The sequence below is a fragment of the Anarrhichthys ocellatus genome, unplaced genomic scaffold (genome assembly GCF_004355925.1).
Source record: "Anarrhichthys ocellatus isolate YVR2014 unplaced genomic scaffold, GSC_Weel_1.0 scaffold1, whole genome shotgun sequence".
NCBI classification, from domain to species: domain Eukaryota; kingdom Metazoa; phylum Chordata; class Actinopteri; order Perciformes; family Anarhichadidae; genus Anarrhichthys; species Anarrhichthys ocellatus.
The window spans coordinates 6,568,645-6,596,451 of record NW_022280031.1 but is presented as its reverse complement, the minus strand read 5'-3'; the positions used below and the strand labels follow the sequence as shown (position 1 = coordinate 6,596,451).

Below are 27,807 nucleotides of genomic sequence, written 5' to 3'. Positions count from 1 at the left end.
CTCCAGCGTGTTCTGGGTCTTCCCCGGGGTCTCTTCCCAGTTGGACGTGCCTGGAAAACCTCCAGTGGGAGGCGTCCAGGAGGCATCCTAATTAGATGCCCGAACCACCTCAGCTGACTCCTTTCGACGCGAAGGAGTAGCGGCTCGACTCCAAGCTCCCTCCTGATGACCGAGCTCCTTACCCTATCTCTAAGGCTGAGCCCGGCCACCCTACGGAGCAAACTCATTTCGGCTAATGACATGCAAACTAATTTAGTAGAGGATGTAAGCATGGACCCCTAAAGTCATCTGACCAAAAGATTTAAGTAATATATGACATTCAGAGCATTAATATAGCAGCAAACAACTTGTAAAGATAAAGTGGAGGAATGTTTCCCTGAGCAGAGATTGAAGTCATTCTCCCTCTGTGTGTGTTGTTATCAGAGCTTCTCCTTGATTTGTTGTCAGGCCGGGCCGGCCGTGCGCGCTTTTAGGGCATATAAGTGCATGTGAGCGTGCCCCCACTGGTTAGCTCTGCACTGCTCTCATACAGCGTCCATATATAATAACGCAGCCTTCATTCGACAGTGTTGTCGCAGAAGAGTAGCACCAATCCTCCGGTTCCCCCTCAGGCAAACACTGTCAGCTCTATCAGCAAGTTTACTGTAGTGCGCTTCTTTACCGCTATTAGCATCGTTAGCTATGAGACTACAGCTCAGGCGTCGCTCCCAATCTCGTATTATGCACCTTTAATGATGATAGCACACCATGAGCTGATCCTTACACAGCATTCTCCAGAAGGACATAAAGGTTTTAGCCAATTTCTCATTTGAAAGAGTTCATTTGTGCAAACATTTGATCGAGCTTTTATAATTATCCAAGTTTTGACGCATTCATCACATCCCTGAATGCATTGGATCTTATCCATTGTAAATTATTTAAAGAATGTTTCAGAAGGAAGTAAAGGCTAAATTTAGCATTTGCCAGCGGTGGAAAGACTCCACATAGACTTTCCTAAGATCTTTTTGTTTAAAGTGTCGTCATTCTTGCTTGTTATGTTAAAAGTGTTCATCCTCCATTAGTAGAAAGCTTCTAAATGGATTTTAAATATAAAATGCTAATTTATCTTGTCATGTGTGGCTGTCAGTTTGATGCTTTGGTCAGACAGATTTATTTGATGCTTAGAATTCAAAGTATCTTTGACCTTGAGTAATCTGGTTTCATTTAACAGGAAAGCGATCATTTCTGCAAGGCCATGATGGCATTTAAATGTCAAAAAAAAACTATAAAAAATTGAGAGTACGAATTGTGTGACTTCATTTCCTTTACAAGTTAACATGAACAGCTTTGAGTAGAACTTTTCAGCCAATTCTGTAGATTGTTCATAACAAAGGTCGGTTTAATTATTATGTAATATTTTGACTTGTTGATTATTTCGTTTGACATGATGTGGACGATCTGGACAAAGTCACATGGTCCTGTAAGTGGATACTCACAGTGTGACTCGATCCACCATTGAAATCTTGTCCAAAATCTTGTCACAGTTTAATCCTTTTAATCACAGACTTGCGTGTCAATGTCGAGTGCTGCACGTTGAGCTTTTGCTTCCAGCTGACGTAATAAGGTCTCTTCTGTGTTCACTCTCTTCACCCGTTACATGACAATCATTTCGTACTGCACATTGTTTGCATTCTCCACCATCACGTCCTACCCTTGGCAGCCATAGCAACCTGACCTGTGGACCATTTAATCCTCACGTGTCCTCTTATGTGAGGGTGTCTCTGGGATTTGACCTTGTGCTCAGAAGATTGATAACAAGGTATTTTAATGTACATGAGCCGGATGGTCATATGTCATGTTGACTTCTGCATCGTTGCCCTTTTCACCTTCTTCAGCTTTAGACTCCAATCACAGTCCCGGCGTGTGTGTTCTGGCATTCCTCTTGTCGTTTTCAGCATGTGTGTCGCCGTGCTACTGCAGTGCTACTTTATAGCCTTTTCATGTTGATTTGTGCTATTGTGTCCTGCATGCTAATTTTCCTGTCTACTTGTCTGCCTGATATCAAATGTAACCCTCAACATGAATGAAACTGCCTTCTACTGTATGTGATGTGTTTTGAGTCTTCCTTACTGAATGCAAGTTATCTCATCAACACAATGAGTGTAGCCAGTTTAGTTGCAGTAAATGTGCAGTGGACTATGTATAAACTATATCCCAAGCCAGCTGGTGTGAATAACATTGCACTACTATCACAGTCAGATTACCAACCGGGCAAAGCTGGCACCATGCCCTGCATGGGACCACAGAGGGCTAACTTTGTGTCACCTGGGATGATCTAATTCAGGACAATATCCACATATGGGACAAGGACCTTAATGTACTGTTGGTCCTGGTTTATTATCTAATCTTGGGTTCTTGTGTCAAAATCCAATTTTAAAGCAGCTATAATCAACATTAAAAAAAAAAATGTATCAAATGACAATATGAAATTTCATTTGAATCTGCAGCGTTTATGGAGACGGGGAGTTTCAGCTCATTGTTTCGCTGTTGACCACAACTTTACTGATTTGGTTCATACTCACTGCTCTCATAGTGTCGTTTTCTGCAGGCAGCTGCTTGCAGAAAAAAAGCCCTAAAACCCATGTTCGATACCTGATCAGCACTAAACAGCAGACAGACACCGTTATCCACTAGATGGTGAACATAGTGGAGCATTTAGCAACAAAAGAGCCAGATATTTCCCTCAGGAGGTGCTGGAGACAAAATCCAGAGCTTAAAGAGAGTGAATAGAGTGGACACATCCACATGAATGATAATGTTGGATGTGGAACAGCTGGATGTGTAAATATCACAAGTGTTTGCTAACAAGTTCACCACATAAACTTGAACGACGATGATATGACAACGTTGTGTTCAAAACCATCTTTTGTGCCAGCAGTGTCCAAAAAGACCTTCATTGTTTTGGTTTTGTGCTTAAATGTTGCTAAACTCCAACAAAGACAGGCTGGCCAACTCAAGGTGGAAAGAGTCTGAATTAATTAACTTAAATAAACGGTATACAAGCTATGGCATCATGTATAAATCTTACCGATGTAATGAAGTGACTGTATTAAAAGCTCATGGGACAAGACCCTTAGCTATTATTTAAACGGCTTGCTGATATTGATCCCTCGCACACTGCTGCATGCACATCACGTGCTGTGTTAAAGACTGCTGCAGCTGCAGTTCACACGTTTGCCCTGTCCTTCACCAGAGTGATAAGATGAACCACAGGGGAGGGCTTCATCATTAAAGACAGCATCGCACTGAATGGGACATTGCTATAAAGTGAAAGGAAAAATGACATCATCCCTTAGGTCTCCCCTGTGTCTTAAGAAAGAGGCATCATGATAATGGAAAATATAATAATGTAATGAGCAAGGGGGAAGAAATAACCAACAGGGAAAACCAGCCTGCATCGCTCTGGAGCTCATCTCAAAGACAGTCCAGATGTTTACCACACTGCATGGAAATCATCATTTAACTTGACATGTTGCTGTTATGGCTGTGAGCTTAATCACAGAGCACCTGACTATCTGAGGATGAAGTGTAGCCTTATATAGTCTATTACTTATGAATGCTGAGAGGGACAGGGACACACCCCCTGCTCCGCTGTTTGCGCCCCTCTGATCTACTATCAGATGGCTGCATTTCCTCATCGGTGCGGACCGCACTGATTTCCGGTCATTCTGTGCGTTCTGGTGATCGCTGCTGCTGTGATGAAGAGGATGAGACTGTCCTGTAGCGGATCGCCTCCAAGACCGGACTGTTGAAGACTCCCCTCTTTTCTCTTCGGATCTTTAGAAAGCAACACAAGGTAAAGGAACGAGCGGTGAGGGACACCTCAGCCTGCTGGGACAAATGTGTCTGACACACTGAGGAGATTTGATGATGTTCGGATGAGGCGGATCACACAAACTGCAGCATGTTAATAATCTTTCTGGATATCGATAGAATGTGTTTTTTTTTTTTCATTTATATGATGCCGAGATTAATTTTGCAAATTCATCAATTGTGTTATGACGACATTTTTTGCTGCACATCCATCATCCGTAACCTTTTGACCATCTTTGTGCACCCATATCATTGTCAGCCAACTGAATGGGCGTTATCTAAACGCTTCAAACGGGCCACATTGCACCGAGCACGTTGTGAAAGCGAAACTTAATGTTGTGAATGGAAACGGAACAACTTTAGGTTTCGACAACAAAGCTACTTGGTTAGGTTTAGGAAAATATTGTGGTTTTGAAAAAAAAAACGAAGTATGCTTGTTATATAACTTATGTATAATACATTTAATTTAAATAAATCAACATCCGCTTTTGGTTTCACACAGGACCAAGCCCCCAGCCAGGGTCCTGTCAAGATGGTAGCCCTCGATTTTGTAAAACTCTGGCGAGATGGTTGAGGTTAGCGACTCAGGCAGTGAGGCTTACTTGAGTTTTCGCAAGATTTTGCAAATCTAACCGACAAACAACCCCAAAGATGAGCTGAAGGCTTTGAAGCCAATTTGACATAGTGGCCAAAGCGTGGATTTACAACTTCAAGGCCCATCAAGTGTTGCCATTGGGCCCAAAAAGGTGTTCCCATAGGCTTACTTCGCGGAAGAGACATGTGGTCTGAGGATGCCGAAGATTCGGGTAATTTTATACAATTACGTTTTTTGGGCTTCATGTAACTGAGCAACTTTCATTGAAATGAACGGGGGCCCGCCTCTAATGCTGTATTCAGCTCCCTTTATACATTCATGCAAGGACACAAACAGCAGTCTTCAGAGTCAAAGTTCTGTGTTTGTTTGACCCATACATCTCCCGTTTGTTTGACCCATCCATCGCTCCTGTCATAGTTACTACGGTTTCTAGAGGTCGGCGGCATCTTCTTGTATCCTTATTGGTGATCAACTATGTGAATCGATGATAACGGCCTTCTGAACCTACTAGTAGGTGTAACAGGCTCCTTCTAACCCATATCTCTGAGGCTGACAACCGCTTATATCCCCCATTCAATCAGCTGATAACATTCAAAGCAGGTGTCTAGTGAAGAGCTTCTGAAATGCACCCCTGGGTGCATTAGAGCATGAGATGCAATGAGCATTAAGGACAAAATATCTTTCATTTGGATCCTCTGTAAAACAGTGCTGATTTATTGATCTCATTGTCCATACAGCTCCACGAATCTCCTCCGAAGACTAGAAGACATCCAGACTGCTATAGTTTATAATCCTGACACGATGGGGGGGTCACTCTGGATTTCCCATGGTGCTACTGAAGCGGTGTTCAGAGGAAGGAGCTTCATCGCAGTTCTACCTCTGGCTTTATTGTTGCCAACAGTACGAGTCAGTGCCCAATTAATAGGACTGGACTGCCACAAGACTTGTGTCTGTGCCAGTAACATCGTCAGCTGCTCTAAGATTAATCTAACCAACGTTCCCATCACTCTTCCACAATATACAGCTGTTCTGGACCTTAGCTTCAACACCATCACCAGGCTACGTGCTGAGTGGACCCCCGTCCCACTCAGCAGACTACATAGCCTGCTTCTTAGCCACAACGGCCTCACCTTCCTCTCCTCTGAGGCCTTTGCGAATGTGAAAAAGCTTCAATACCTGGACCTTTCCTCTAATTGCATCCGCCAGCTGGATGAGTTCATTTTTGAGCCGCTTGAGCACCTGGAGGTGCTGCTGCTTTACAGCAACTGCATCTCTCAGATAGATCGCACTGCCTTCTCTGGTCTCAACAACCTGCAGAGGCTCTACCTGAGCCACAACCAGATCTCACGCTTCCCCTTGGAGCTGGTGAAGGATCGGAGCCGTCTGGAATCTCTTAGACTGCTGGATGTGTCCTCTAATCGAATCAAAGCCCTGCCCCTCAATGACTTTCAGGCTCTACCCGCCTGGATCACGAATGGCCTGTACTTCCACAACAACCCTCTGCCCTGCAGCTGTGAGGTGCATGCAATGGTGGCACGCTGGTACCTCAAGGAGCTCAGCTCTGCCACAGACTTTAGGGGCAGCCACACTTGTGTCGTACCCGGCCAGCAGAAAGAGAAAATTGCCATACTGGATCTGAACAAGGTGTATTTGAACTGCAGTGAGGTCACGGCTATGGACAAAGAAGCCTTCCTGGAGCAGTTCCTATTCCTGGACTGTGACACTAGGGAGAGGAACATGACTAAGAGCTGGGTGCTACCTGGAAACATCTCATTAACTCCAGCACACAAGACTGCTTTGATGCGTCATGAAGATGGCAGTCTCCAGATTGGGCCCCTGAATGTGGAGGACTCTGGGGTCTACACCTGCTATGCCACCAGTGAATCCTTCAATGAGACACTGTATGTAACTGTAATGGTGTTTAATTCCACAGAGATTGGGGGGCTGGAGAACCTAAAAACAGCCTACACCACCCTCATAGGATGTCTGGTCAGTTTAGTTATGGTTCTCATCTACCTCTATCTCACACCTTGCCGCTACGCTTGTTGTCCAGGTCAGGAGAAAAGTGGCCCCAGAGACAGCCTCCACTCTTCAACTGTTAGCATATCTCACGCACACGTGGAGACGAGGCAAGAAAGAGTGGAAGGCGGAGGGTTCGCCAACAAACATGGCGCCTTTCTGCAACCTAAGGACCAGCTGGAGCAGAATGGGAGATTGAACCCAATAGGCGAGGAAGACGAGGAGTGGCAGGGGGACAACAGGGAGAGAAGGAGGTCTGACACAGAGTCTGTCAGCTCTGTGTGCTCCGATACCCCTATGGTGGTGTAAAAGTCAGTGGCATCGCTCGGAGGGTAAGACAGTGAGGTCTCGACCCATGTGGCTGCTACACAGAGAAATCTATGATTTGAATGTGTGCAAGATTCAAAAGTTAAAGCTTTAGTTGTCTTTCACAGCTGATGGCATGTACTGTTGATAATAAATATACTGTCAGAGCAATGTCTTGATAAAAAACAATTTAAAAATGCCACAAAACATTCTGATAATGCGGAGAAATGTGGTTAGAATATTTTGTGACCTAAAATGTTTTGATGATTGGATTTATCTCAATCATCAAAAACGGCAATTAATGCTCTTAATATTTTCAAAAGTGTCACTTTTACAGCAAACTATTGGCTGCCCCTGCAAGAAATTGCTGTGCACGTAAGAATGCAAGTCCCTCAAAAGAAATAAACAAACAGTAACTCTGAGCACTAATTACTCAGAGAAAACAAACAGCTTGAAAACAGCGTGCTACTACTTAAACTGTGGCTTTTTATGCACTGGGATCATGACACTACAAAGATTGGAAGTTTTAAAGATGTTGGACAAAAGTTGCTACTTGAAAGAGAAGCTATTTTTATGCAGAGCTTGCAGAGCTCACCTAATTATCACTGCAAGATGTTTAAAATGTATGCTATGTTTTACATTCCGGTTTGGTTTTGTCGGCCTTTACGGGAGATGATACTGTAAGGATTACTCTTATGCAATTTTATTTATCCATATTTTTTTCTGATCTTAGTGCGGTTCAATTAATAATATGTGTGTTTGCAGTAACTGCGCTTCTGTTGAGGTGCTTTCTTTTCAATAATTATTTGTATTCAAGTCCATTTTAAGTAATTTTGGATTCAGAATCATTAACCCAGCCTTTTGTGATTCATCTTACTTTTACTGTAATTCACTTTATTCAGAAATCCTAATTTCTATTAAATTAATTTAAATTTTAATTGTTTCTCCATAACAACAGTTACAGTTGGTCCACAAATATTTGGATTTCCTATTTGCAACATACTGTATCTGCTTATTCTAAATTGAGGTCTAATTTGCATTTATGCTATTTTTAAAGAGATCTTATTCTCATAACCTGTGGGGTCTGCAGAGATTCACAGTTGACAGCTGTCCACTGTCAGGGTAGTAGAGTTCAGCCTCTATTTTTCAGTTTGAACTGTTAAGAAAAGCTTAATCATGTTCAGAAATGCTATAACCCCTATTCTAGTTTAGAACGGATACATGAAAAAACACACACAAATAACCCTACTTTCAGACTGCTAACATAAATGTACATCCTGTCACACTGGAGTGTTAATATCAGCCGGGAAGCATCACCCAAGGGAAACAACTGAGAGCGAGTACCATCTACTGAATGCCTTGGTGCCCAACCCTCAACAAATCAGTAAATGGCCAGCCAGCCAGCCACCAGTCTCATAAACACAGTCAGAAATAGCAGCAAGAAGTGCAGCCAGCACGCGGGCCTCCTGACGCAGATAGACTGTAAATGAAAGGTAGCAGTTTTCAAACACGTCTTCTTTTAGTTACATTGCTGAAATACCTTCAAGTTGTTGATTTTAGAGGCTCATATCATAACTAGAACGGTGTCGAACAAAAGCTTGTTTATATAAAACTAGAAATACCAGGAGATCCGTACAGATGATGTTTTCACAAACTTAAAGCTCTCTGGCTCTGTCGCCGATTAATTATTGTCACACAGTTTAAAGTAGCACTGCTAATAATAAAATGTAAACATAATTATTCATACTAATAGAACAATAACAAAACACAGTAATCCCAGATGATAGATGTAGCAATGCACTGTAAATGTACTTTTATTTGGAAGGAACTGTTACTTTTATCCTGTCACTTCTCATGGTGCATTTATTAGCATTATAATGTAGCTACATCATGAGGACCTTCGTTGACTTATGTCTCTCAAAAGGGGAACATTGCTACTGTATGCTAATGTTGTACATATTTCCTTTGTCCTCTTAAAGTTACTTATAACCAAAGACTGTGTCATAGGTGAGGAATAATAACCTACTTGTTCAGTGTTAGTTATTATAATTATTGTCAATAGTATGTTGAGGTTACAACTGTATTTCTTTAGGCCACAAACTTGTATTTTAATATATGCAATCCTGTATAAGGACTTATACATGTATTTTATTATTTGCTGCATTATATCTTGTATATTATTGTACCGTTTCTGTATTTCATAAACTACAAAAATATGTCAACAAAGAATGAATTATGTCGTTTTATTCCTGTAAGGTGAATGCATTGAATCTGTGAAACAGAACTGCAGTCGCAGAAGTTACAGGGATAGTTTGACATTTAGGGAAACATGCTTAGTCGCTTTCTCGCCGAGAATTAGCTGAGAAGATTGATACCGAGTATACATGTATTTCCCAAAATGACAAACTATTCCTTAAACTCCGGAGTCTCCAGATGCGACAGAACAGATATGATGATGACCTGATGACTAACGAGACAGCCTTGTTTACTTGAGGGTGAAAAGGGAGACCTCGCTGGAGCGGAAAGCGTTCACCCGGGGAGTCGTATTTTATTGCACCTGCTGCTCAGACTTACTTTCTTCTGGTGACATTCTATGGTGCTGGCTTTTCCCCCTTATTTGGCTTGTGGGTCGAGGATCTTTTTGAGTAGAGTGAGCCCTCTGATCTGTATTCACTCTCCTCTGCCAGGAGAGAACAGCCAGTTGGATCAGTATTACACTGGCCTCCTGATGTTTGACGTCTAATTTAGGCCTCAGATTCCAGTGAAAAAGATGTCCTCTTAATGTTGTGGTTGTAGCAAGAAGCATAATCATTATGTGGAGCATGTGACATCACATTTCTTTACAAGAATGTGCAGAATCATTATTTAGAGTTAATTCTTTGTAAAGAAGTCGGTCGATCTTTTCTGACAGACGCCGGAATGTGAAACCTCACCTGCAGCCCCGTCCATGCTCCTCATGTTACCATGTTTACCCACTATACATGCAACACCAGCCAGGTGTGTGTAACTAGCTTGAAACATTTGGAAAATACACTGCAGCACCGCAGTAGTAAATTCTGAGTTTAAAAAGTATTTCATTATCAAAATGAAAAATGGAAATAATAACTTAAATAAAAGCGTTCAGGAGATATGAGAGGGTTAATAATCTGTGTGTTGGTGCACATTTTGAAATGGAAAAGAGCTGAATGACACATCCCCGTAAATCACAGATTATAATTAGAACGAATGCAGCAGCCTAAAGAGATCACTGAACATCACAGACACAGACAGCATGAATGTAAGCCGGCGCCTGTTGACAATGAATGACGGGCGGTCGGTTCTGTGTTTTAGAGACTGAATTCTAAGTATGATGACTCATCCTCTCCTCAGGCCACTCCCAAGAGAATCACATGAATGGTGAAGGACTCCCTGAGTTCTCTGCCATCTAGTGGCCACCAAAGCATAGATCCATATTGGAGTAAAACATTTGGGTTGATACTTGCCTTTGCAGAATATTCTGCGATAGCTGTACAGGCATTTGAGTCCCTGAATTCCTCCTTCACAACAGAGAGATGCTGTCTTTAAGGTCTGAAAGGTAATATTTTATTAGATTCATTCACAAATATGAGTGCTAACATAGGAGAGTTTGTTTTGCAGTGAACCATGGTTACAAAAATAAAGCAAATTACTTTAAACTGGCCCAGCTCTTCACCTGTATTCACACAGCCTGAGCAAAGCCCACCCTGTTGTTGCTGACGTCGAAGGCAGTGTAGAACTGCCGCATGAAGACCTCACCCAGGATCCAGGAGCCAGATGCAAACCCTGTTCTGCACCCAGACGCAGACTGAGGAGAGTGGACAGAGAGCAGGACTGAAGGCAGCAGATCAGCTTAATCACCTCAGGATATCTAAACACTAGAATATTGACATAAATCTGCTGAAGCTACTTCTTGAACTGTTAAATTAAATTATTCATTTGTTAATACATGATTTAATTTACATTGATAAAGCCATTAGTTACAACTATTAACTCTGTAAGTATGCCTTAGAAAGGGGTTAAAGCACAAACCTGTATGACGTAGGCAGATGGAGGAAGAGCAAAGCTGTAGCCGTTGATGTTGAACACAATGTCTGGCAAGAGATTTGTGATAACGCAGCTCACTGTAGCCTGAGAGACAGATAACAACATGTTACCTTTTATAACCCAGAGCAGTTTGCTGAAAAATGTAATATAATACAAAACAATAAAAACACTCACATCACCATTCGGATTTGAGGAGGCTCCCAACCATCCATTGATGTTGTTAATATCTTTGTCAGGGCCAATGATAAGAGAAGTACCGGAGTCCACTGATGCTGCACAACTCCCGGAACATGCAACGGTGTTCCCGTTGATGGTGATGCTGCAACATGAAGGAAGTATCGAAACAAATGCATCCGCTACATACGTCAAAGGCAAGAGGAAGACCTCCAAATAAAGTTAATTGTGATGTGGCCATGTTGTTTAAAACACGACATTTAAACCGGAAAAGGATGCTACCTTTGTATTTGGATGTTCCAGTAGTTAGTGGCCTTATACAGAGGGATCCAATTCATGGTTCCAGTGTAATATGAGGAATCCATCCCTCCCAGAATCAACATACTGCCCTCTGAAGAACTAGTGGCACAGAGATTTTCTTTTAAGGAAATGAGCACTGCACTATTCGTGAAAACACCATCCAGCACAAGGAAAACAGTTCGTAGATTTGCAGCATTTTTGTTATTTCTCTGCTCGTGACTCAAATGAGACCTCACCCGCTCATGTACATGGAGAAGACGTTGTGGGGGATTTTGCCCTGGTTCCATAAGTTGTTAAATAAAGGTGTGCCTCCCACATGGGACAACCCAGGGAAGGCCAAACCAAGAATCCCATCCCAGGGCACAAATTCCAGGAAATCTGACTCTGTTTCAGTGAGGCCGAAGATCTGGTGGTCCACGTAGAGGTTGCTTATCTGATTAGGAAGTGCAAGTTGTAGAGTGTTATAGGAAACAGATCACGCACTGCATGGTACATGTGCATGGTGTATGTCAGCAGCAGTGGTGGAAGAAGTACTCAGATCCTTTACTTTAGTAAGTGCTGATATATTAATGTAAAAAAAGATTAGAAGACTTTATAATTACAAGACTTTAATGAAACCATGTGACAAGTTTAGACCTACGCATGGCAACTCGTAGACGTCTTAAACGTGTGGAGGAGCATCAACTACAAACTGCTTTTTCACACGCCAAAAAGTAATTTTCATGTCAAATATTAATCTGTAAAGTAACTTGTAATTGTACCTCTCAAACACATATAGTTCAGTAAAAAGCATAATATTTAAGTAAAAGAATATTTGAGTTACTTTCCACCACTGGTCAGCAGTTGGTAAAGAATGCAATGTGAATGTTTTATCCTCACCTTTATGAGTTCATACCCAGTATTCCCTGATACATATCCACTGTAATACGAGATGGTGAATGTCTTAGTGCCGGCCTGAAAAGTGGAGGATGCCGAGCTGTTGAACCTTGAATGTTTGTCTAGTGACAGAGAGAGAGAGAGAAACAGCTGACAGAGAGTTCATCTCATTACTCATTGCTTCATACACAAAGACTTCAGAGTGTGCACATACTGTCAATTCAGAACATATAGTAAGAAGTAGGGCTGCAACTAACATGTATTTTCATTTAAGATGAATCCTTTTGTTTAAAGAAAGTGCCCCAAAAATAATAAAAGAGTGCAATATAATATCCCAGAGCCTGAAGTGACATATTCGAATTGTTTCTCTGATCTGACCAATAGAACAAAGGTTTTAGAGTTTACTATCATATATGACAAAAAGAAACATCAAATGAGAGAAGTGAACCAGTTCAACATCAGAAACAATAAATGGATTTGGTGGCTTGTTACACATACAAGATCATCACTATGTTAAATTATGTTTCATCATTAAACTCACCACAAGCAGAGCTGGTGCAGATCATAGAGGGAACCCACAGGTCGGAGGAACCGGTGTCAAAGAGAACCTTAAAGATCTGAGGTGGAGTCCCGATACCAATCTCTCCATAGTATGTTGTCTTTGCCCAAAATAAGATTATCTGGTTAGCTCATGTATTTTATGATTGCACCGGGCAGAGCACACAGTGGTTACATGCCACTCACATCTGGGTCAAAGGTCATGGGCACCACACTCTGCTCCTTCGTGGGGAGAAACTTTGCTGCAGGGTTGTATGGAAACGTCCTCCTGTACACTTCGAACAGGCCTCTCTCCTCCAGCTGCTGCCTGGCTGACTTCCCTCTCATTAGGGGAATCCTGAACAGGCAGTTCAACAGTTATCCGGACGCACGCTCACAAACATGTTTTGAGAAAAAGTCAGACCTCACAACTTATCCTAAAAAGGAGTTTCAGCCTGAGTGATTTAGGGAAGTAGGACGGGAAAATAAATGAAAGAGTTCTGAGCTAGAAAAGGTCAAGAGTTTGCCTCGGAGGGGTGGGCTGATCATAAATGTTAGATTTATTAAACACTTTTATCCAAAGCAATTTAACTTTGTCTCTCATTCACACAACAATGGCAGCAATGCAGACAGGTGCAGTTGCAGTAACAATAACTAATATTAATTAATGCAGTAACTAATTCAGCATATGGACCAAGTCAGAGTGTCACATGATGAAAAAAATAAATCAAGTCAAAGCTTGTTGCCTCATCATTCTCATCTTAAAAATTGCTGTTTGTAATGTGTATCCAAAATAATTGTAATACCACAATATGAATACTGCTTTAAGTTGTTTTTAAAGTATTATTTATGTCTTAACTTGTGTGAATGCATTTCTTTTCAAAATCTTAATCCTTTATAAAGGCCATCAAAGAAGTGAAAAAAAATTACTCAGTTCTATTTCTGAGACTTGTTTTCAGTTTAATTTGACCTCTAAATTGTCTTAAATTCCTAGCAAAGTTTACCAGGATTTCATTACTTCGTATATCATTTTAAATATTCTTTAAATAAATCTTAGTGAGCATCATCACTCTATTCTGTTGTAATTTGCTCTGAATTTCATCAGAAACTCTGAAATTTTACATCTATTGACATTGAAAAACACGTTCAGCGACAACGCTCAAAAATATGGTAAATAGCTTGTTTTCATTTTAAGTGAAAGTTTGTTGTATATCGTACCTGATAATCCCCTGTGAGACAGCCAAGAAGGCCAGTAAAACAAAGGCAGACTTCATTATTTCTAAAGCGGCCCAATGAAGAGCTCACAGAAGTGCATGTTGTTTTTATATGGAGGTCAAACTAGACTCAACTCCTCCTTCGTACAGGAACACTCAAAACAGCTGAACTGATAAGAAACCACCTTCCAGAGGGCTGAATACGTGAATTCAGATAAAGGAAACAATAGGAGCAGAGTACTTTTATCCCAATGCCTTTTAATCTAATGTCAATCAATTTAGCGTTATGCAAATAATATAAGTTTACTCAGTTCTTTATTCAAAGTAAACTTGGACCAGAAATCCACATTAGAAGTCAACACACTCAGCTGAAATTAAATAAACAGTTACGTGTCAACAGTTTGTTGAATATAAATGACTAAAAACCAAGTTTCACCTTTTCCATTGACTGTTTGTTAATTAATTAAAATTAAGATATTATTATTTAAAAAAATACAACTATATATATTTGGCAAACAAAGCTTAGATACGCTACATAAATATGGTGACGAGTTATAGTTGAAAACGTCCATTATATTTACAGGCCTGTCTTAAACCAACGTGTATAAACCTCAGTGATGAAAACAAACCTTCAGCATCAGGAAACTACTTGATTTGGTCGTCTGTTAGTCTGTGTGATGAAAGGGAAGTCCGGTTCTGTGTTTTAGTTTTCGGTGGTGGAGAAACGGGTTTGTTTGGAGCAAAGTGCTGCAGGAAAGATAAAGCTGATTGAACAAAAAAGGTTACCGCGTGTCAGGCTTTAAGGTGGCATCAAGCTTACGTTAGCAGACAATCAGAGGGTTGAAACATGCATCCTTCATTTGACATGATCATCTAAAAGAAAGTTTCATTCGGCACCTTCTCTCAGAGTCACAAGTGTGTTTTATTAGTGGGGACAGACTGGAGAGCTTTGACCTTTCCCAGACGGCGCTCTGAATGAGTTTCTGTTGACTTTTCTCATCTACTGTGTGCACTTACAGAAAGAAATGTAAACTGTTATTGAATACAGAAAGTGTAAAGGTCCCTCTGCGTCAGGAAGTAGTGGGCTGTCACATCGAGGAACGTTTCAAGCATTAATGGCTTTTAAAGGATAAAGAGTAAATCCATGTAGACCAAATGTTATTGACATTAGTGTGAAATAAGTTCAATATTTAAAAATAAAATTCCTCAGCTGTCAACCATAAATCAACCGGATAAGCTGATCGCATTACTTTGAAAAAGGAATACTGATACTGTATCATCCCCCCCCCCCCCCCAACAGCACGTCTACTTGTGTTCATGTGCTCTGGTAGTTTAACTCTGCCCTCTAGAGGATTGACAGGCTGACATAAGACAAGAAAATGAAGAAAGACGTCAGAATGTGTTTCAAGAAAAGCTGCTTTTATTCAAGTACAAATGCAGTTTACATTATTACAATAGAATACCAACAGGTTAAATTTGAGAAGTGTACATTTTAAAACATTTAAATTGTACTCACCGAGGCATCGTTCCTCTTGTCTGACGAGTTCCTTGAGTTAGACTCTTAACTTCAGAGTTCACTAAAGCTGCACAGAGCTCCTTCAGTCACACTGCAGGTAATTAAGAGTCTTTTCAGAGAGTTTCCTCCTTTCTTGTCTCCGTACTGAGGCGACGACCTGAAATACTCAACATTTAAATTATGAACAGATCACATTATTAAGAAAAACGTTTAGGTGCTGGTGAAAAAAAAAAGAGAAAAGAAATAAAAGAGTGAAGGAAGAAATAGTAACATCATGTTGTATTCACCATCACCTGATCATCTTTGGGTTAGCTCTACATTTAGGGTGTATATCACACACAGAGCACATTTCACATTAAACAGGATCAAGAGATTTGTTTGAAAGTGCTCAAATTCTAGAAAGTGTACATCATTTTGACAACGCAGGCTAATAATACACAGTAAATACACCATAGGCTGTTAGTCTGTGGTATGTTTTAGACTCGTTACGTTCATTGGCAGCTTTCATGTATAAAACAAGAAAGTCCTTCAGGTTGTTGTGACTGAAGATAAAATCAGGGGCGGGACACAGAACAGAGAAGCAGGCGCCGACTGTGTTCACTCCACCTTGTACAGCTCGCAGGTTAACTACAGGTAAAGCATGAGGTCACTAACTTCCACCGTTTCACTGACCTTTACTGCCCTGGTTTCAGTTATCTCGTCCCAATTTCAGTGTTAGCTCTCCGGCTTCTAGTTTCTGTTCTCATCATGTGATTAAAGGTCATCTAAACCTATCTGACCACAAAGCTTTTACATCTTTTTCTATTCATTCATTCTCATAACTTTAAATAGCTGAACTTAAACTACTTCTTCCTCACGAGTGCAGCTTTCCTCTGGTCTCTCGTGTCTACACGTGTCCTTGTGCTGCTACTTATTGACATTCAGCTGTGACCAGTGGTGGAAGGTCACATTTCATATCAGACAGATATAGTTACTGATTATACAAAACACATGACTCCCTCATAAAATATACTGTGGCCCTCAATATTTAGATAAAGCATCAGAGTACTTCTTCCACCACTGACTAGGACTGGATCTGTGACCAACGCTGCAAAATCATTTGTAATTTGACAAACAGAAGTGTCAGAAAATATACAAATATATGAAGTCCTAAGTCGACCCTCATCAGCATTGACTTACAGGATATCTACTTAAACTAAGACCTCAAAAATGTTGCTGTCCCAACAAAAGCAGTGCATTGTGGGTATTAGTTTGGTATGTATTTCAGGGACATTAATTTAAAAAGGGCCTGGGTGTGTTTGCAGTAGTCTTGCACATTGAATACGTACCCAGGTCAGTAGCTGAGGTCATCTTGATACTTTACCTGTGCAGCAGGAGCAGGTCCAGCAGGTGAGACTCAAACCTTTTACAGCACCAGAACCTTGGATCCTGGCCGCGGCACAGCGTGGATACTCGGAGCTGCTCGGCTTCCTCTTGTTTGGAGATGAAGCCGTGAGGAGCAGGAACATTCTTGATGATAAACGTCCTGACTCAATGATTTCAGGACACTCTTCCCTTTGCTTTCATATGCAGTTAAGTGTGTTAATCAGATCAACATATCAACAAACTATTTTGAATCCCTTGCACGGGACTTTGGCCAGCTTTTCTCCTCGGTTGTGTTTCCTCTTCTCCGGCACTGGATGAGACGCGACGTCTGGCCCTAGCACAGAGATCTTCTTCAAAACTCCAATGCAAGAACAACAAGCAACTAGACAAATGAACTCTACTCCTTCCTTGAGCGGCTGCAGACGCTCAAACAATACTCTGTGCCGCTGGAGCCGGATCAGGACGCAGACCGAGGGCCTTCGAGCGCCGCCCTGCTTCCACCGAGAGGCTTGTCGCATCGTGATTTTGGCGAAACATGGCGAGCGACAAACCAGATGGTTTCTCAGGCCCACCTCCGGACAAACGGGCCAGAGGAGACCAAGGAATGAGCCACATATCTGAAGAGAGAGAGTGACTCTGGATTTGCCTTTGCAGAAGGACTGAAAAAAAAAAAAAAAAAGCATTCTAGTGTGGCCAATTTCACTTTGAATGAAGCTCCTCACAAAGAAGTCATTCAACAAATGATGATCAACAAAATGAAAACTCAGAAGCGAGAGGTTGACCTCCCATTGCTTCTCTCCTTTCTGAGGGACGGCTCCTGCTGTCAAAGTGATAAAGCCTTTAGAGTTTGATAGACAATTCCAAGAACAGAAAAGGTCACAAAAGTCGTCTTCCAAGGCAGTCGTGTTTCCCACGAAAGAGTAAATTTATTGAGACAAAATCTATCAAGTGCTTGTTGCACTTTGACAGTTAGGTATACTTCTTAGGCCCGTGAGCACTGATGTTCTCCATTTCTCTTTCCAGATATCCTGAGTATACAGCACAAATCATTTCTGTTCTCCATTTGAAACACAATACTTAAATCAAAAGCAGGAAAAACAATTATTAACAGTCCTTTCAGAGGGAGGCGGGGCTAAGGCCACTGGAGATTGGCCTTCTCTCCTCTCATTCATTCAGAAGTCCACTAAGAGAAGAGCAACATGTTCTACGTCAGAACTACTGATCAGTCATTAGAGATGAGCAGGAATAAACCTAAATAGAGCCTTTTAATTTATAGGTTATATCATCTTCATAAACAGTACATACTTTGCTGGGGTAGTAATTGTTATTAATGGATTATAACATAAGAGAAGTGAAGAATTTGATCAACCAATTACTGTTCAACTAAATTGAATATGCCAATAAAAGCACAATATAAAAAGGGGTGGACGCAGAAGCAACCCTGTATAATGTGATCAGAAATACAATATATTATCTCTGCGCAGCTTGATTAGTCAGTTGATAGATACTTTATCTACAACAGTTATGATAATTGGTTAATCAATCAGTTATCTGTTGATATATCTTTGAGTTTTGGACAGTTGGTTGGACAATAAAATGCTATTTGAAGACATTAAAACATCACCCTTTTTATAGACCAAGTAATAATCCAATTAACCAAGAAAAGAACCAGTAGCTTATTCAATAATGAAAATAACCATCAGTTCCAGCGCTAAATATTAGTTTATGATGCAATGCAGTTCAATAGCACACCTTGGGGTCAGAAATGAACATAGAGCTTAAAATCGGCTCTCTAAATAAAATTTAAACCAAAACTAAACATAATTAGCTTCATAAGGGCAGTGCTCTTTGCAAGGTTGTTGTGTTGAACTGCATTCTGATGTACAGGTGACTGCTGCGCGTGTCCACCCCGACATACATCTACCAATGCTGAGTGGAACCTTCACCTTATGTCACATAGACCTCCAGATGTGGCTCAGACAGGAGCATTGATATTAATGTAATCTATTGTACTGAAACCTGTAATGCTGAATTTTAACACAATGTATTTCCACAATTGTCTTTAGCTTTAAGCACAACTGGCCAAAAGTGCCAAAAATAGAAAAGCTGTTATATAATGACACTTTGAATCAAAACGTTTACTTGGTCAACAAAAAAGTAATACAGATGCACATCTGGAGTAATCCTATTAATGAGCAATGGTAAAGCTTTAGCGCAAATGGATATACATCCTAAATCATATGCACGAGTTTCATTTTTTCAAAGGCTGACTGCACAAACATTATAGCACTACAAATGTGTCGAAACTGGCCGGTTAAATCCATGTGGATTACAGATTAATTTAAAGCAAAATACTCATTGCATTGTATGAAATCATATTGTGTTTCTATTTAAATGAGATATGGCAAAATATAGCATTGATTCACAGAACTGTAGCTTGCTCTGAATTACTTTAGCGGAGTACCCTTCAAGTAATGTACATTAATCTGATAACTAAAGAGCAGAAAGTAGCGTGTCACCTGAATTAATAATGAAATTTATCAACTCATCAAAACATTTGAAATTCAACGTGCCTTTCAACTCTATAAACCTTCAACAGGACGAGATACAAGCTACCATGCAGGTTAGGGAATATAAAGTTATCATTAATCATCATTTCCTGTTACTCTGTTATTACTTCTCCCTGTTTAACAGTTCATGAGTGTGAAAAGAGACATTTAGATTTTTTTTTTTTTTTTTTTTCCATCATGACGCTCCTCTGATAATGACCATCACCATGTAGTCATCATCTGATTTGGCAAAGGCTTTGGCAGAGGCATCCACAAACTGCTGTGAGAATTCACACGGGGGGAAAGCATGCAGGACTCCTCCGTGGTCCTTGCCACGGCTGCCCCCCACAGGGAGGCTGATGATGCCAGCGGCCTCCTTCTGCTTCAGGTAGGACACCAGGTTCTTCAGAGGTCTCTCCGCCGAGCTGTTGTCGTCCTGGATCCCTCCGTCTTCACATTTCCCGGGCACGGCTAGAAGGATGGCGTATCCGCTGGAGCCGGCAGCTTTGATGCGACGTGAAACTTCGTCTATCTTGGGTTGGTCCAGGCGCAGGCGCTGGCTGATCTTCAGCTGGGACGCTTGTCCCCCTGTGGAGCCCTGCTGCAGCAGACCAGTAGCCACTGCCAGGTCCCCCTCCAGCAGGTGCAGGGATGTGGGAAAGCTGCTGTTCTTCAGCAGGAGGACGCCCTGCCAGACCTGACTCAGCTTTTGTCCTCCAGCTGCCGGCTTTGACTGCTGTCCAGACTTGGAGGAATAAGAGGAGGGAAGATTTTCTAAGAGATCCTCCTTCTTAGCTGGGCTCTTGGATGAGTCACTTGCTTTGAGTTTGCGGTCCTTCTCCGAGCAGGAGCCTGGCGCAGCCGGGCTAAGCGTTTTTCGCCTCTTGTCTCCAAAGCCAGTGTTCTGGCGCTCTCTGGCGGGGGAGTTTCTACCAGAGCGAGACAGGCGTTCGGGGTCAGTGTGGCGTCCCCCATCTCGGTTACCCCCTCCAGGACTGCGTTCTAATGAGTTGCCACGACGGCGCAGACCAAAGTCGATGTTGTCGGGTAAATGCTCCAGCCGACCGCCATCATCCAAATGTCTCCTTTTGCGGGCTAGATCTCTGCCTTGTAAATCACGCTCTATGGACCAGGCCTCATGGGGACGCCTCTCAAGACGATCTATGGGATCAAAGCCGGCTCCTCGCATCCTGTCGTGGATGCCCAAGCCGGACCAGTCAGGACCGGTGTACGGGCCCCTGTCTCTGAAGCGAGCAGGAAGTGGAGGAGACCTGTCCCTCACTCTCACTGAGTCTGTAAGGCGGTGGGCAAAGGGCTCAGGAACAAAGTCATAGTGCGGCAGGGGGAGCGGGAGCTGCACGTACTGCTGTTGCTGCTGCTGCTGCTGGTAGCGTTGCTCTGTATCCGCAAAATCCACTCTTAGTCTCCTGTCGGGGCCACCGAGAGGGAAGCCCCTCATGTGAGTACATGCGGCCTGAGCAGCATCCAAACTCTCATACTGGATGTAAGCCCACACTTCACCTTTCCTGTAGTCTATAGTCCTGATGGTACCAAAGCGGTCAAACTCCTTGGCTAGTGCAGCGAGCGGAACCCAGGGTCCGAGGCCCCCCACCCACAGTCTGGTCGTGGGTGTGGGTTTACCATAGCCAATTTTAATTGGGTTGTGGCCCACCACTTTCCCTGACATCGCTACTTTGGCACGATGAGCCATGTCAAGGTTCTCAAACTTGATGAATCCGTAGGTGTTGCCCTGGCCTCTCACTGCCCGCTTTATATCCACTTCTGTTATCATCCCAAACCGGTCAAACGCCCTCCGCAGGTCGCTCTCCGTCACACCGACGTCCAGATTTCCCAGAAACAAAGTCCTGTTTGCTCTATGGTCATCCTCAGGGGTCATCACATCCTCCTCACGGAAAACAGCACACTCAGGGATGAACGGGGGCCTATTATTCCTGGCATCGTACACTGAAAAATCTCTGTCTCTTTCCAGATCTCTGACATGAGGAGGTGGCGGTGGAGGAGGAGGAGGAGGAGGGGCAGCAGGGAGACGGCCCAGAGCCAGCTGCTGTAGTCGGTAGTCTCTGAATCCCATACCAGTGGGAGAAAGGTTCCTCTGAGAGTGGGGATGCCTCTGTCCTGGAGAGAAACTGTCTTTAGAAACAGGGGAGCGGCTCCTGAGTCTGTTCGTGTAAACCGTCTCTATCTTCAGAGGCCGGTCGTACAGCACCAGCTTGCCGCGTGCGTGTTTGGCTGACCGCGCGTCATCCGGCCTCCTGAAGTTGACATACGCCACCCTGTCGTCGTTTTCTCGACATATTTTCACACTGACGTCCCCAAACCTCTTAAACTCGTGGAACAACCCATCCTCTATCTCCTCCTCGTTCAGCTGGTTGCCCAGTTCACTTATTTTCAGAGTCTTGTACTCGTTTTCGGGGGTTGACGGAGGCCGCGGGTCGCTGCGTGAAGCGGTCCTGGATGTTTCCGCGTCGACTTCAGCGCCTCCGTACGGCTTGTTCCCCGAAACAACTCCGTAGTCGTAACCGCTACTAGTCCGAGTGGTTGAGTTATGTCCGTCTGAATCCCTCATGTCTCTTTTCTCGCTGTGTAAACTTCTCCTGGATGCAGCGCCGTTGCCGTTGTTGCTACCAACCGTCGACAGAGCTCCGCTCTTCTTGCTTCCTCCTCGGTCTCTGCCGTCATCTGGCGCCCGAGAGCGTTTCTTCACCGGCGACCGCTCTTTTCCCTTCATCTCCAAAACAAAGCCGATAATCCGCAGTCTACACGCTGACTTATTTTAATCTCCTCTCTGTCACTGAAATACGAACGTACTGGTCTTAACTTACGCGGTTTCCACTACACTCTCAAGCTAGCGACATAACCGCCATGTTGGACTACTTTGCGCTACTGTACAGGAAGTCCCGCCTACGCGCCTGTAGAAGAAGGTGATTGGCTGAGCAGGTTAGACACACGCGAGAACAGGAAGTCTGCTCGCCTATCATAAACATGGGTGCGGCTCTGCTCTGGGGGGCAGAGTGTGCAGTCCCTGAAGGCAGAGTTGAATAATTGGTCTGTCAAAGTATTTGTACAGGGTGCATTGTGACCTTGACGTAAGGACACTGACTGTTATTGAGTAATACATGACAGGAAAACAACACTTCGTTGGAGGAGAGCTAGACAGTTAGACTCTATATACAGCGAGGACCTATGTAGCTGTTTGCATTTTCTGCATGGGGTGGACCAGGCCTGTGTATAAGTAGTACATAATACGTGTGTCTGTTCCATAGACTGTATATAGGTCATAATGGACAGAATAATATGCATGCATGATTCAAATGTGTTGTGGAACTCTTGATCTTTACATCTAGTGCATAAAAGCGTTCAGTAAACCCCTCTTATTATACATTATACGTACTTTATCTGCAGTAGTTATCCACAACACTGTATTATCCATGCAACTGGCAGTGTTAATACTGTGTGGCTTTAGTTACTATGGGATGGATTACTACTGCCGATAAAATACACTGTATACTGTAGGCTTTCACACTTTCCTCTTTCTTTCAATTAAAGAAATCTTTCATTGTTGTAATGGTTAATATTATATATTTGCTATGTTTGTGTATAATGTTTTATGTATAAACTGCTCCTGTCAGCCTGCTCGATACTGAACAAACACGTTTACCAAATTTACACCAGTAGGGGGCAGATGAGTTCCTCCTAACAACCACATCAGTATCAGCTTGTCACTGAAACAGAAAAGTAAAGCACTGTAAAGCCTGAAAAAAACTTTTGTATCCTGATTATTGACTGAAAGTCTCCTGAGAAACAGTTCACTTAGAAACCTCAGCCAGACTGTCTCTATGTTCAGTCTATTTCCTGGAAGAATATTGCCCCATCTCTACTCAGAATAAAACATTAAAACACTATATAACTTAAATATAAAACATCATATGTGATTGTATGCTCTTCAAAACAAACAAAAATATTCAAACTCGGTTGAACTTCAGTTACTTTGTTTAAAAAGTGTAATTTGTTCGGTAAACAAATTTCCTTATCACACATTAGAATCCTTTACATTTTTACATGCAAACTTAAAAAAACTTACATTTTATAATGCTGTTTATTTATTGTGTATTTTCTATATTTTATTAAATAATGTAATGAAATACAGAACAAATAGAACAAAAGATACACACACATCAAATTGATACATTACAGTAGGTCACAAATCATAAAAGCTTTACATTGCAGCTAATATTCCCATATCATAAAATACTGAAATCCATTTCATTCCTTTTATGATATCTATACAAAGTCATAATTTCTGTTACATTCTCTCACAGCATCAGTTCAAGAACATATATAATGAACCTCCCAAAGTCTCCCCATTTAATCACATGATGACGTGCCCCTCAGATCATTTTGAATGAAATTTTTTCTAAGAGGCGACCTTGAGTTAACTTCCATTTCAATTAACCTTTTTGCTCGTGTTTTTCTTACAGTAATTACACCGCACCAACCCAAGCTGTATTGCAGCCTAGGCCATAATTCATCACAGATCTGTGTAGTGGGCTATTTTTGGATGTGTGGGCACTTTTATTATTAATGAAAATACACAGAAATAAAATGCTGAAGCATGTATGTAGGGTGCTCCCACGCGTAGGATTACAGCCTGCATGACAGCAGGGGTAGAAGTGGTTGTCCAATTAAACTGTGTTGCTTTATGGACAGAGAAGTAGACAATTCAGTAACTTTTGTGATACACATGCAAAGATATACACACACCAGTGCATGCAAAAGTCTGTTTCTTCCTGAGATTCTTAAAAACAGGGGGGGGGGGAATCCTGAAGAATCCTGGGAAATGTTGTTTCCTCTGGCCAAGCTATCAAACATTATATTCAATAATCACCTCTTGATCATTTTCAACAAAAAGGACTTCATCTCTCTTCTGATTGTGTCAGAGTTATTTAAATTCTTTGTTTTCAATAACTTTTAATCTGGATCCTTTTTTGTCTCACTGACCCTAGGGATATTTTAAAAGGATTATGTTGTCCAAAACAAATGGGGACAGAAGCTTTGCCCTCAACCCCGTGAACTGGACTGGCCCCTCTTTGAGAGACCATCTGGTGAAGTTCCTACATAGACTGTCACATGTCCACGTGCAGGCCCAGCAAGGCAATCTGCCACCCATGTATTAACATGGGTTTAAGTGTGTTTATAAAGATAGTATGAGTGGGGAAATTTAGTCCTGCTTTAAATCTCTTCCCAATATCCAGGTCAGTTGTTTGTCCTTAACCAAAGCATTCATCCATCAGTGTGTGTCAACAAAATTGTGCTTACTTATAAAATGGTGGCAAACTATAGTTGCTGCTGCTTGTTCACACCAGTGAATAACAAACAGGAAACAAACCTTCACACAGTAATGTTTTCAGAGGCTGCAGCAATGAACTCACTGAAATATGAAACCTTGAATATACTGCAACAGAAAGGGGTTTCATCTGATAACAACCGTCAAATACAGAAAGGCATGTGAGGGTTTTTGTTAATGAGCTATTAAAAGGGGAAATCGGCAAAGGATTAGAGCGGAAAATACAGCTTTTAATGAGTTTCTATTTTTGTGCGTTGCATTAAGGTGAACAGCATGGCCTGACCCACTGCACCCTGGCTTCCATGTCAGACAGATGCTTCGTAACAGATCTGTTTGGGTATTTCTGCCAACCAAAGGACAACCAATCCTTCACGTGTCTCACCTGAACCATTACACAATCCTTGATGAATTCCCCGCCATGTGTGTGAAAATATGAACCGCCTACAGTCTCACATCACTTTACCGTACACGGCACCCATCTGGTTTTTATTCATCTGTTAAGTTCCTCATTGTATCTTCATTTAACGACAATACTGCTCATGCAGTACAACAGTTTCTGATTACATCCTGTGTAAATAAACACAGGATGGCACAGCACTGCAGTGTGTGTCTCAGAGCCCGACATGACCCATTTTCTCCACTGTCTGAACACCTGCACAACACCAGCATGTCCCCGTGCACTGATGCACACTGGGAGAGCAGCATATGTTACAACAATGTAAGAATGCATTGGCAGATTCAGCAGAAAGCCAAGTGTTTTTTGACATTAAAACCAAGTCATGCATGACTTAAATAGCCTTTTGTTCATTTCCTCATCTTAAAGAAAGATGAACAATACATGAAAAGTTCTTATTTTTGTCTTTCCTCAAAACAATATGTTTGTATTCACAGGTTTTGCGTGATGCTGATGAAGTAGTATTGTGAGAGAACATGCGTCAGTGAATTATCAGTGCATCGATCACCCTGACAAATGTAGAAATTGATCGCTTTGAATACTCCATTCACATCTGTCAAAAGTGTTCACATTCACTTGCTTTCAGCAGGATTTGCAGTGTAGATGTAATACGTTTGTTCAAGTGCTTGTACTCAGAATAATGGACTAGATAAGCGATACCAAAAAGCCCAGTGCAGAGTGAATCTTTTTTTAGGAACTGAGAGTGATCCAGACAGCACAAAACACAAGAGGAGAAACAGGAGGGAGGGAAGATGGGGGGAGGAGAGCAAAGCGATGGAGAGGGCGGAATATAAATGAGACTGGAGTGAAGGAAAAGTACTGGGCGTATGTGGTGGTGCAGATGCAGAATGCAAGAGCGCACGTGAGTGAAAGTGGGCGTAGGGGAGCAGAAAAGAAAGCGGGTGCTGCAAAGCGGCGGGGACACAATGTGAAGTTAGAGGCGACTGAAGGTGAACAGCAGAGAGGAGTGGAAATGTGCTCTAAAAGTGTGCTGACGTCAGACACCAAGGACCATGAGACACAAAAAGCATGGAAGATATTTGAAGTAAAGATTCCAGAGAGAAATTCTTCATAACCAAAGGGAGGACACTGCGTAGGGATGGTGACTGTGACTGAGGAAAAGAATGCAGATGATAGAAATAAATATAAATATCTAAGAGAAAAGAATAACTCTGACAGGAAACACAGTCACTCAAGCTTTCCTGGTGTTTAGTTTACATGTAAGATTGTTGGTCGTGATAGCAGCGTGGCCTTACGGATAGAAATGTCAGTCTGTTGATTAGGCCTCTACTTTGATCTTAATTGAAATGTCTCTACAACTACTGGATAGATTGCCATTATTTTGGACTGCTATGGTTCCCAGAGAATAAACCTTACTTGCTTTGATGATCTCTTGACTTTTCCTGAAAAGGTTTAAATGAGGTTGACATTGGTGATTTTGAGTGACATATTTCAACAACTTAGATTGCTGAAATCTGGCACAGATATCTACGTTGGTGATCCTCTGACTTTTCATCAACAAGCACCATCATCTGGTTTGTGTTTATGTGTGTTTATGACCAAAATCCTGCTAAGCTAATGCCATTCACATCAGCTTCAGCTGTACTTTGTGTTTATTGATAATTAGCAACAGTTAGCATCATGTTAACATACTAAACTAAAATAGTACCTGCTAAACATCAGCCTGTTGGAATTTTCCTTGACTGACATTAGCTTTAGCATCAGCTCAAATAACCATTGTTTCCATTTAGTACAGCCTCACAGAGCTACTAGCATGGCTGGTAACATCTGGTGCTGAATAATCAAGAACCAAGAAAAGATTTGAGGTTCAAAAGTATGTACAATAAATGCAAGTATGAGTAAAAGGACACGAAGTAAATGAAAACAAGGCTGCAGCTCCTCCATCCCAGATGGGACTGTACGGTCATTTGCTAACCAGAGAGGGCATATAGTGCTGCAGTGCTAACAGTCCCACAGGCCTCCTAGGCTCCTGATGCAGGCTTAATAAAACACCTAAAAATGATGCGAGTGACACACCACTGTCCACTTAGCAGATGCCCTGCAGCAGTTGAGGCTATACTGCGGTGATCAAGAGCACCCCGGTAGATGTTTCTTGTCAGACATTGTTTCCCATGAGACGTAAGTAGAGTAAACACAGTGGGAGAAGAAGTTATCTGCATGTATAGTACTACTTAAAGTATTTGGATTTAAGAAATATTAAAATCACTCTGTCACCTAGGATCCCACAGAAACTTCAGAGACCATAGTTTAAGTCTAGGTCATACATGTGTGTGTGGACGTTTGAAATGCATTTAGTTGTTCCCAACTAAAGAATAAAGCAATTTATGGAGGGAGGAGTGCAGACAGGAGAGTGCAGAGATGAGACAAAGTCTGTCATATGATCCTGAGGTTGCTGTGGCAACTGCTTCCAGCAGTCAGCTCGAAGAAGGTGCGTCAAAAGCGTCACCAAGGACCGGATGAAGAAATACTAAAAACAGATCAGAACCTGAAATCGTCTAAAAATAGTTTGAACAACATCCTACTGCAAGGCCTGAATACAGAGAGAATGAGATCGGACGATGTGGTTCAAAAGTACTGGAGAGGTCACGTCTTATACTAGTCA

At 42.0% G+C, this 27,807-nt stretch overlaps 2 protein-coding genes and 1 pseudogene across 3 annotated transcripts; 1 reads left to right on the top strand and 2 right to left on the bottom strand.

Moving 5' to 3' along the window:
- Nucleotides 1–173: 173 nt before the first annotated feature.
- On the bottom strand, nt 174–17,234 carry LOC116382401 (pepsin A-like). Of its 2 annotated transcripts, XM_031845439.1 has the most exons (10): nt 13,940–17,234; nt 12,929–13,079; nt 12,726–12,843; nt 12,188–12,306; nt 11,545–11,741; nt 11,291–11,407; nt 11,009–11,153; nt 10,820–10,918; nt 10,464–10,595; nt 174–10,339 (listed from the first exon to the last, which is right to left on the bottom strand). In XM_031845439.1, exons 1-9 carry the CDS (start codon nt 13,993–13,995, stop codon nt 10,470–10,472), a joined length of 1,128 nt encoding a protein of 375 aa, XP_031701299.1. In that variant the 5' UTR covers nt 13,996–17,234; the 3' UTR covers nt 174–10,339; nt 10,464–10,469. The 2 variants fall into 2 exon arrangements, with proteins under 2 accessions (XP_031701299.1, XP_031701290.1); XM_031845430.1 differs by having other exon boundaries at nt 174–10,595.
- On the top strand, nt 3,528–9,015 carry LOC116382392 (amphoterin-induced protein 1-like). Its single transcript, XM_031845418.1, has 2 exons — nt 3,528–3,835; nt 5,185–9,015. The coding sequence occupies exon 2, from the start codon at nt 5,249–5,251 to the stop codon at nt 6,773–6,775; it is 1,527 nt and encodes a 508-aa protein (XP_031701278.1). The 5' UTR covers nt 3,528–3,835; nt 5,185–5,248; the 3' UTR covers nt 6,776–9,015.
- Nucleotides 17,235–17,706: 472 nt separating the features above from the next.
- LOC116382386 (RNA-binding protein 15 pseudogene) lies at nt 17,707–22,260 on the bottom strand (annotated as a pseudogene).
- Between the last annotated feature and the right edge of the window lie 5,547 nt (nt 22,261–27,807).

Coding starts and splice junctions, on each gene's coding strand:
- LOC116382392 (XM_031845418.1), top strand. CDS start 5,249: ATGGGGGGGTCACTCTGGATTTCCCATGGTGCTACTGAAGCGGTGTTC.
- LOC116382401 (XM_031845430.1), bottom strand. CDS start 13,995: ATGAAGTCTGCCTTTGTTTTACTGGCCTTCTTGGCTGTCTCACAGGGG. Junction 11,742..12,187: donor CTGGGTATGAACTCATAAAG/GTGAGGATAAAA, acceptor CTTCCTAATCAG/ATAAGCAACCTCTACGTGGA. Junction 10,919..11,008: donor CCTCAAATCCGAATGGTGAT/GTGAGTGTTTTT, acceptor TCTGTCTCTCAG/GCTACAGTGAGCTGCGTTAT.